The 11,511-nt window shown below is 40.7% G+C and overlaps 1 protein-coding gene across 1 annotated transcript; it reads right to left on the minus strand.

Annotated features, from left to right (window-relative positions):
• Window positions 1–691: 691 nt before the first annotated feature.
• On the minus strand, window positions 692–1,277 carry LOC114544465 (the record flags this gene model as incomplete). Its single annotated transcript, XM_028563100.1, has 2 exons — window positions 1,015–1,277; window positions 692–942 (listed from the first exon to the last, which is right to left on the minus strand). Coding segments are annotated over exons 1-2 (493 nt in total), but the record flags the coding sequence as incomplete, so codon positions are not given.
• Between the last annotated feature and the right edge of the window lie 10,234 nt (window positions 1,278–11,511).

The following is an 11,511-nucleotide window of genomic DNA, read 5'->3' on the forward strand; positions in this document are numbered from 1 at the left end:
ATGAATGCTTTGAGCACAGGTATTATGACAACATGTCTTCAATTAACATTGTTGTAATTTTAGAGAGCAATGAGCAAAATCAGTCATGTAATGGTTGTATTTGGGTGAATATTTATAACAACTTCTTGTACAGCTTACTAATATAACCATGTAATTATGTAGTAGAGGTAGCTAGTAGATAGCAACTGCCTTCTCCCCCCCCCCCCCAACACACACACATATGTGTGTTATCCCATTTTTTGTCTTCATTTGAAGATCTTCCTGTGAAAATGAAATTTACAAAACTCATATTAATATGACACACTGTACATTTACAATTTATTGACAGTAATCACATAAAATTGGAACACAAAATGTATTAATATTGTGACCAGTTTAATTCAAAATACAATTACGTGAGATACAATCTGACTGACTGGCAGGAAACACTTGACGTGTCTTACTCAATACTAAAGGTTGAACTATGAGTGCAAGAGAACTGATTGATTTAGGGCATATATAAACAAGCGATAACCTATCATATCTTTTGCACAATCACAATCAAAGTTTGACATGTTTTGCATGTGAGTTTGAAATATTGATCCCTTGCCTTGTCTTGTCATAAAGCGATTCTGATCAATTCACTATACATATAAATAAGGACAAAAAATATAGTATATACAAAATGAACATTGAACTTTATAATAGTTACAAAGTACCCACTCGTTTTCACTCTGGTTTTTCTTTCTTTTATATTTAGTGCCATCTTTCCTGGTTAATAACTGCCCAACGTTACTTAACACAGTTCTGTGAACCATTGGCAAATAATCCCAATGTTCCACAATGCACGCAGCATCCTTACCCTCATACGTATACTTCCCTGCACACTCAAGGATTTCCTTACAGCAACGATATTCCCTTGCGCTACTGAGGTGACGATCGTTGCACCGTCCACATTGACACCTATATTGTATTAATAGAGTGCCTTCAATGAAAAGTTTAGTTTAGGATGAACCAAATAATAGCGCGACTCACCATGAGTTCACTGGCACGTCCTTGCTCCATCTTTTCCCGAGCGTCTCGGAAGAAATGCCATCCTCGTCGTCTGTTGTACTCTCGTCAAACTCATCGCCGCTACTAGCAAGCGGTTCGTTTGAATAGGGTACAATAAGAGACGATTGCTCTAGAATTTCATCCTCGCTAGCGCTTTCTTGTGAAGATGAATTCGAGCTCGAAGAGCGTTCGCTTTCCTTAAAAACTTCCATCGCAGTAGCCATATTTTGCTAGGATTGTTTATTATGTTTATCGTGCGTGATTGTCGTCGTGTCCATTTGCATACGTCACAAAACATCATACTCATCCCCAGGCTCCATAAAAAATGGTCACTTAAAACTCTAACTTTAGGTAGCTCTATCTCGGTCACTAATATACGAAATTTTATAAAACAATTTTTCTACTTTCCGTCTATCCCTAATCTATCATTTTAAAACAAAAAAAATGATGTGATTTTTTCACTTCATAGACACTTTAAGGTTTTAAAACATTTTGGACAAACCTAACTGAATTAAGCTGTATATAAAAAGGAGAAAAGGACAAAATTATAATAAAAAATCCTTTCTCTCCCTGCACAAAGTAAAACTGGTTTTACTATTCACGAGATCAACTTATCAAAAAATCTGGTTTACCTGCATGTATTGACATTTCGTCTAAAATAAGACCACTTTCTCTGCCAAATGCGGTCAGTTTAATCTTGTCCGCCTCTCCTATCATCCAATTTAGACATCGTCATTAAGACCTGGGTTTTGGGCTTTTGGCTCACTGAATTCTTGTATAAAGAAAGTAACATCCAAGAAGGAAAAACAACAACACCACTTTGTCTTAGCTCTTCATAGATTTTTGGGCTTTTTATCGACAATGACAGACAAAGGCGAATTATCCTAAATAATAAAAAAATATATACACATTTATTATTCGAAGGCCATGCTTATTACTCTATATAAATTCCATGGAATGATTTAATAAGGTATCAACAGTTCTGTACTCTCCAGTTTGTTTATATTTCAGGGAAAATCCCCAACTGGAAAGTGCTATGAATAATACGAATATCAAATAACAAGGTCTAATATAGTATAAGCTCGGTGTAGTTATTCTATAATACGTACAATACATCAGCCAAATCATAAAATTATCCAAAGAAGCTAACAATATAAAAAATATATACATGTACACTTACTTTGGATGCCATCTGTTTTCTCTTCCGTCTTTCATTTCCATGGCCTTCTTTTGTGCTTCCCAAAACACTTTCAAGTCTGGGTTCAGTTCATTCTCGTCAATATTACTAAACATCGTATTAAAGTCGTTGCTATCTTCTTCTGCAAATGTGTGCATGTTATCTATAATATCCTGCTTGAATCGTTCACGACGTTCACAATTTATGCGCCTTCTCTTTTCTTGTTGTAGTTTTCTTTGAGCTCCTCTTCGCCCATGTACGTTTCCCTCTTTTGTGGTGCGAAAAGAGCTTTCTCTTTGCACGCATGACTTTCTTTCAAACTTTTATAGTATGAATTGTGCTTTATTGTAGAACAGCCGCAGCACATCTTTTCATGAACAGAGAAAATATATGCAGAATTAATTGCTCGGTGTCGCAGTGATGTCGACTCGCTATCTAATAAATTTGACCACCGTTCTGTCAATCCTACAACATTTCCAGATTTATCAGTAGTTTTTTTGTCCACTTCAACGGAAAAGCCATTACATATTGGAACGCTGAACAAGTAGGAAAAAAGACCATCTAAATAATATTGACACGGATGACTGTACAATGATCCTCTAATTGGGTCTAACTTCGTGTGACCCAATGAAAAATTTGAACGAAAAATTGTTGAAAATCATCAGAGACTTCACGACTCTTTCGCCATTGCAAGAATCGCAGGATACATTTATCCACTCCACGTATTCATCAGTTTCCTTTGCCTTTGATAGTGTCCACTTGTTCGCGAACATTGCTTCGGGAGATACAGTGGCGTAACTAGAACGATAATTGGGGGGGGGGTGAATATTCATATATCCAGTTCTGCCCTACGGATTTCTTTTGTAATTGCAATAGCCTACAATAGAAATCCGTCGGGCAGAACTGAATATATGAATATTCATCCCCCAATTATCGTTCTAGTTACGCCCCTGCGGGAGAATAATTTTTAACATCATCCCAGCTCAGAAATTTTTGTGTTGATTCAACAACACATATTCCTTCGTACACTGGTTCACGTTTCGTCATCCCATCTTTAGTAACAGTTATTTTGGCTTTTTTTATTGTGGGAAATACACGCTTTATAATCCGCCCGAGCTCGTGTTCTTTCAAAGGACGATTATTCTCTTTCGATGTTGTAGATAAAAGCACTTGATTAACATCGTCGGTTAATTTAAAAACTGAAATGTTATGTGTGCCATGACACATCATATACGTCTTTAACATCCTATCAGATATTAAATATCACCATAAATTTGTTACGCTTTGTGTGTATATTAGACCGTCACGCTAAAGTGGACAGTTTACGCATCGCTGAGCAATGATATAAAGAAAAACACTTACCAATTAATTATACGTCTTTCTTTTAACGCATTTGCTTTATTACGCACAGTTGTATCAACGATTTCTTCAAATTCCTGCAAAACCCTGTCACCACCGAGCATCATTGTTTGAAGTTTAAATTTCGCGCGTTTTTGGTTTCGGCATAAACCTGATGACTCCCGACAATATACGAGCTGTCCAGGCTATATGCGCGCGGAGGCTGCGGAGCGGAGCACATGATTTCATCCCTTTATTCTTTTTCCCCTCCCAGCGTGTGCCCTGACGTCACTTGTTGCGCTCGCGGTCCAACACATCAGTGCTTAAGGCTCCACGCTGCAGTACTTCATGTACGTTTATAACAAAGTTGCAATTCATGTAGACTGTTGTCAAATTTACCTCGGAATTTACTTTTTAAATTCAACTGAAGGTTGTTTTTCTCGTCGAATATATTCCTAAATTCAACTGCAAGTCGTTTCTTGTCATCTTTTGCAGCATTAGTTTTTAAAGCGATATTTTAATAACAAACGCTAAGGCGGGCACCCTGTGATAATTCTCGATGTCTTGCCACCTGCACGACATTGAAAATTATCCGTTGTTGACGTAATTTTTGCCGCCATAGTTTGTTGTCAATAATATGGCGCAAGCTTCCTCTCTAAAAAGGAAACAATTATTGAATTTGGTTTTCGCATGATATCGAGAATTATCAAGCCTCAATTTGCGTTATCCGCCTCAAATTGGCGTGCCTATATATAGTTATCTTTTTTTATAAAATATAACCCAACCGAAAAGCTCCCGAAAATCATTATTTTTATATTTCTACTTTATATTCACTTCTAAATTGGCATTTGGAAGTGTGAATGACATTCGCATGCAGTATCTCTCGACACGGCATTGTCTAAGCAAGACTAGGAACACAATCACATTTGTGAGGGATTGTATAATTAATATGGTAAAATGTACTTAATTAGGTAAATACAACACTTGACGTAATAAAATTGAATAGCAACAGACTATTGTTACGATATTAAATTACACTGTCACACGTTCTGGCTTTGATCTGTTTATTATCATAAATATTCGTCTAAAATACTCTATTCGTCAATACTTCAATCACATCTCTTCTTCGTAGCCTCAAAAACAACCTCTCCTCTTTGTCCGTACTTTTCCCAATATTATCTCGTCTTTTCGTCACTACTTAAAAATAGACTATTCACGTGTTCAGCGCATGCCATTGCTATTGTTATAATTATCTTGTAACATTACCCCTCTCTGCAAAAAACAAGCCCCCTGGCTTGTTCAGAGGAAAAACTAAATTGAACCAATATAAAAATACTTATTTATTAAAGATTAATTGTTAACGTTTGCTGTTGGACGGTGTTCGGGATGTCGGGCATAGAAATCTGCCCAAAGACGTTGATCCAAAATGTGGTCTGGTGGTTCCCACGTATTGTGCCGTTTTCCATATCCGCGCCATTTGATACGATATTCAGGTTTTCCATGGCGGACGCGATGACCAACAATTTGCTTGGTTTACATTTTCTTGAGCGGATGTCGTTACTCTGGTCGCTGGTGCGTCATTAGAATGACTAAGTGGTGGGCAGTTTGTAGAGACATGAGATACACAGGAGGGGAAACTGTCCGCTGGTATGTCATGATCATGAAGATATGGTTCACTATCCATATCTGGATCTTCTTGCGGGGCTTCGATCGGCCGATCTTTGGGATCGAAATATGGTTTTAATCGGTTTGCATGAACTGGAGCGTGAACTAGTTTGTTTTCCAAGGTTCACAGCTTAAAGTGAACACAGGATAATTTTTCCACGATCCAGTACGGTCCGTGGTAATTGTGGAGCAGTTTCTTTGACAACCCTTTACGGTTTTTTGGTGTAAAAACCCATACTCTTTGACCGATTGTGTACGGAGGTTGACGCGCTGACTGGTCATAGCTGGCTTTCATTTTAAGTTGAGCCCGCTGGGTGTTAGATTGGATAAGCTGTTTGACTTCCTCAAGGGTTGTTACAATACGGGCGCGATGCTTAGCTACGGACGGGCTAAGATTGGTAGGTGGAAGTAGGCTAACGTCCATTGGGAGACGAGGTTCACGACCATAGAGTAAGTAAAACGGTGACTCTCCAGTGGTAGCATTCGGAAATACTCGGTAGGCAAACAAGACTTGTGGAAGATGTTCATCCCAATCCTTTTGGTTGGTGCTAACATACATAGAAAGGGTTTGTGCCAGGGTACCATTGAATCTCTCTACTAACCCGTCAGTTTGGGGATGGTGAGCGGTTGTGTTTAATTTAGCTGTGTTCATCAGTTTGCACGTTTCCTTGACAAGGGCTGACAGGAAGTTACTACCTCGATCAGAAAGGATGGTCCGGGGTGCACTGTGTCGCGTCATGTTCTCGTTAATGAGAAGGGAAGCGATACGGTGAGCTTCACAAGAGGGTACGGCGAATGCCTCAGGCCAACGCGTGTAATAGTCCGAAAAGACGACAATGTAACGCGAGCCAGAATTCGTTACGGGAAACTGACCGAGGACATCCACAGCTACGCGATGGAATGCTCCTTCGACGGGAATGGGAAGAAGTGGGGCTTGACGGCGATAACGGGGCGACTTCTTCATAGAACAGACAATACAAGATTTGCACCGATGTTCGATATCTTTGAACATTCCAAACCAATAGTATTTTCGCCGTAACTTCTCATAGGTTTTTTGAATTCCTAGGTGTCCACTAGTAGTGTCGTCGTGAGCATTAGTAAGGATTTCTTGACGCAGAGAAGCCGGAACTACTAGTTAGCTGAAGAGATTACCAGCCTTTCGCTTGCCAGGGGACCAAAGATGACAGAGGATACGGTCGTCGTTAAGGTAGTAATCATCAACGTGGAGGAGCAAAGTTCTGGCTACGCGTTGATCATTTGGCAGTTCCTTAGATTCGAGATAGGTTATCAGGTTTTGAAGGTCTGGATCTCGGCGTTGCAGATGACGAATGGTGTCAACTTGGACTCCTGGAGTGTCGATGGCTGTGATTTGGATATTTGAAATGGTAAGCGAGAGATTGCATCGGCATTACCATTAGATGTGCCTCGGCGATGGATGATCACGAAGTCATACTGTTGAAGCTGGAGGGCCCATCGTGCCAGTTTGCCGGTGGGGTCTTTGATGCTCATCAACCACTGTAATGCATGATGGTCTGTATGGACATAGAATTTTGCCCATAAAGGTAAACTTGATAATTCTTAATAGCTTCAACAACCGCGAGTGCTTCCCGTTCCGTAGTGCTATAGTTACATTCAGCCTTATTGAGTTGCCGACCGCCGTACGCGATGACAACGTCTCGCCCTTCGATGTTCTGACCGAGAATATAGCCGAGTCCGGTTGCACTGGCATCAACATGTAGATGAAAGGGTTGGGAGAGATTTGGATACGCCAAAATCGGTGGTGTAACCAGGACGTTCTTCAGGCAATTAAAGGTTCTTTCACATGACTCATCCCACTTAAATGCGGTATTCTTTCTGGTCAACCGAGTGAGGGGAGCGGCAATTGATGAAAAGTCTTTCACGAACCGGCGGTAGTAACTTGCAAGGCCAATAAAAGCACGAATGTCCTTTACACTTCGAGGACGAGGGAAGTCACGTACCAATTGTGTTTTCTCGGGGTTAGGTTGGATCCCATGTTGGGAGATAAGGTGACCAAGGAAAGACACAGATTGTTGGCCAAAGAAACACTTACTCGGATTCAAAGTAAGGTTAGCCGCCCGTAGACGATCGAGAACTAATCTTAGGCGGGAAAGGTGTTCGTCGAATGTGCGGGAAAAGACGATAATATCATCCAGATATATTAGGCAGGTGTTCCCGTCCAATCCATGGAGTACTTGGTGCATTAAGCGTTGGAAGGTGGAAGGTGCATTGCACAGACCGAAAGGTAGCACACAGAACTCGTATAAACCCGATGCCGTGGCGAAGGCTGTGTAAGGCTGTCTAAGCAATTGCTTTACCTGACTCTTGTGCGTCCCCATGTCGACTACGCGAGCGAAGTTTGGTCTGGCCAAGCATCAGCCAAATGAAGGACATCGAGGGAGTTCAGCGGCGGGCTACATCTTATATTCTTGGCACACCCAGGTTCTCTGTTCCATATCAAGAACGTTTAACCCGGACAAATCTGCTTCCTCTCTCCTACTGGCATGAAATCAAGGACTTACTATTTCTACATGGATGTGTTTATGGAAAATATGACATTGATTTACCAAACTATCTGCCAACACTACCACCTAACAACCTCAGAAACTCATGCTCTTCAAATCTGCAAGTTCCAAAATCTCGGACTAAATGCTTTCAAACTAGTTACTTTGTTCGCGCTTCAAGACTCTGGAACACTTTACCTACACCTTTAAAAGAAATTCCTGTATATAACACTTTTAAAGCAATCCTTAAAACTACATACACCTCCACTCTTCGAAATATCTACGACATTGACATCAATTCAACCTGGCGATCGATATGTCTACGTTGCAACACCATCAGAAACTTCTTCCAACCGTCACTTGACTCATCTTGCTGTTAGATCATGATTAGTATTAGATCATGTCCGTCCGTTTGTCTTTCTGTCCGTCCGTCTGTCCTTCTGTCTGTTTTCGTTTTTAAATAGAGGTGGGTGGCCTTAGCTAGGGTGTTATAGCCCTGTTGTCACCTGCCTATGTATGTGTCGTTGTTATTCATGTACATGAAGTTTTGAAATAATAATAATAAAATAATACTGTTGAGATGATTTGTCCATTTCGACTTGATGATAACCGCTACGAAGGTCGAGTGTACTGAAGTATTTGGCTTCAGAGAGAGCATCTAAAGCATCATCTACTCGTGGAATTGGATAGCTGTCCTTACGTGTAACCGAGTTGAGCCTACGATAGTCTACACAGAAACGGGATGAGCCATCTTTTTTCTTGACCAGGACAACTGGAGCACTCCACGGATTATTGGAAGGTTGGATCAAGTTTGCATGCAGCATTTGTTGAACATGGTTTTCAATCTCTCGTCGTTTGGTGTGGGGGGCCCTGTATGGAGGTTGGCGAATTGGGGAACTAGGCCCGACATCGATTCTATGTTGGACCAGGTTTGTTCGACCCAAGCTTTTGGTTGAATGAGACAGGACGTCGGAGTATTCGATAAGCAGTTCTGAGAGGGCTTGTTTCTCAGGGTTAGACAACACGGAGTTGGTCAGGTTGGGAAAATCAGAGGGCGTGGCTGAAGCGGGAGTTGGGCTTGGTGGGGGTGGTGTTCTAGGTGGGTCTTGCAGATCAGCGAAATCAGATTGGTGGATTGTGCGTGCCACGGGGTTGATAATAGGTAGTGAGGTGCTTCTCTGAGTTGTCGTGGGTAATCCTGTACATGACGTAGGGGTGGGCGGATCAGTAAGAGGTGTGGTCTCGAAATCTTTTTGTGTGAACTGTCCTAATGTGGCACCGCGGAAGATTGTAACAGGCTCATCAGTTGGATTTAGTAACCGGAAAGGGATATTTCCTTGTATGTCTGGGCATACCAGGGATGCTGCACCAGCTAGATGGTATCTGTTGAGGAGTCTCTCTCCTGGCTCAATTAAACCAATAACATTATTTGTTATCTGACCAACAGTTGCTGGAATGACAGCTTTGCAATGTGCATCAATTACTTGGGTTTGACCACATTTAACGGGCAAGGAGCCGGGTGGGCAATTTTCATCCGCAAAGATGAGCACATTGTCACCCAAAAATTCAACGGTATGGGCACCCATATTGATGATAGCACGGTTTTGTTGCAGAAAGTCGCGACCGAGAACGGTAGAATAGCTAAGACCGGACACTACATAGGCGCTGCAGCTGTATTTTGTATGGCCCAAAGTGAGATCAAAGGTCACAACGCCTTCAATTGGTATGTGAGCACCGTTTGCCGTTTTGACCGATCGGAGCACTTCACTATTTCTAGGGGTGTTGATGTACTTAAAACTTTATGGTAAAATTCTGTACTGATTACTGTCACAGCAGCACCAGTGTCCACAAGAACTTGTATAAGGGTTAGTGATACAGTACCATTAATCAAAACATTACTGAATTGGGTTGACTGATCCAGGACATTACTTGATGGGGAAATGGATGGAATTTCCGATTTATCACGTACATTTGGCACTGGGAATTTAGGGGAAACATTAATATCTCTAGGTAATGTAGCGGGTAGAAGAGGTGGTTGTGTTTGTATGAACTGACTTTGTTGGCTGGGTTGGACATGTGATGAATAATGTTCATTGAAATGTCCACTCGTTTGCCAAAACGTGTCTGGATAAGAGCTGTTGTGATATCGATTTGGTGGGGAATATCCAGTCACTTGCGGGCCCCCTGTGTCCCCATATATAAGGCCCTTGGGAGTTTAAATACCCAGCATTATTCTCAGGGTATGTTGGTGGTGCTAAGGGATACTGATAGTTATGATAAGGGGGCTGGGGAGGAGGGACATATAGCGACTTTGGGGGCGGATTGATAAACGGGGCGTACCTGCTTCCTTGCAATACCTTGCAACATGCCCAACTCTTTGGCAGGTATTGCAGATTGGCTGCCCGTCCGTTGTTCGAAGGTTTCGTCCTCTGCTGTCTCACCGGGAATGACGAGTTGTTTAAGCAAGTGTTAGGAAAGCAAGAGGATCTTGAACGAAAGAAAAAGCAACTGGCGAAACTGGAATTGACTATGAATATCCGAGGATGCCATACAAAAAAAAACGGAGGCTTTGGAAAATGGAAAGAAACTCTTAGCTTCTCGTAAGCTTAGCCAACTAAGACAAGAAATTGAGATGTTGAGTTTTCAATATCTCAAAGGGTGAAGAATATTGGCCGACTTGCCGGTTAGAAACAACAGAATATATTTTTGAAGTGTATTTTATTAATTACTTGTCATAATTACTCAAACATTGTGCATGACCTTTCGTTAACATACTCTTCCAAGCAGAGGTCAAGGTTGCGGAGCAAAAACATGAGTGAAAAGAAGAAACTTGAAGACTTGGTTCCGCAACTCAATTATATCAACCAGATGCTTGAAGAACCAGGCGATGAGATAACATCTGTCCAGGCTATGACTGGGCATTTTCCGTGGATAGATAAAGACGATAGTCGTGGTATTTTAGTATTGTTGAGTAACTTGTTCACTTCATAATTGTGATGCATATAGTGTATATGCATGGCGTAACATTGCGATTTTTTTCCTTGTACTGTAGATGTTTGCCGTTACGAGCAAAAAGGAAAGCGGTGGAATTATATCTCACTGGTAAAAGATTGGAGGAGGAAGTTTTATTGTTGGAGCAGGAAATGGTTCAGTTTCTCTGTTATTACAGAGATACTATTATCCCTGCACTTGTATCCCGTTTAGAAGCTTGCGATAGAGGTACGTATATATATATATATATATATATATATATATATATATATATATATATATATTATATATATATATATATATAATATATATATATATATATAAATAAATAAATAAAAATGCAATTTTGTTGTTAATATGAAGAGTGCTCGATGATAACAAAGTAACAGAGCAGAAATATTTATTTATTGCTTAATAATATTTACAAATCGCTACTCAGAGTTTCACGCTAATGCGATTTTCAAGCGATTGAGATACTACTCTCTAAGCTCTAACGGGTTTGTTTGGTTCGCGTTCTGGTTGCTGACGCGGTCTTCTTGCGTTTAAAATTCCACGCGCTGAATTTGTTTCTGTGACAGCATTTCGAGAAAAGCTCATTTCGTTTGTTCAGGAGATTTTCCGACTTTGACTTTATAATTTGAAGCTTTTCCTCTGTGCAGAGCTTGCAACGCTTTCCGCCCGGAGTATAGGCTTGTGCACGCTTAATTATTGACCATTTTATAGCAAATTCTTTGCAGGCATTCTTTAGTTTCCACACATATTTTGATAGTTCAGTTTCCGATGAAT

The sequence above is a fragment of the Dendronephthya gigantea genome, unplaced genomic scaffold (genome assembly GCF_004324835.1).
Source record: "Dendronephthya gigantea isolate DGI-Jeju-01 unplaced genomic scaffold, DenGig_1.0 000799F, whole genome shotgun sequence".
NCBI classification, from domain to species: domain Eukaryota; kingdom Metazoa; phylum Cnidaria; class Anthozoa; order Malacalcyonacea; family Nephtheidae; genus Dendronephthya; species Dendronephthya gigantea.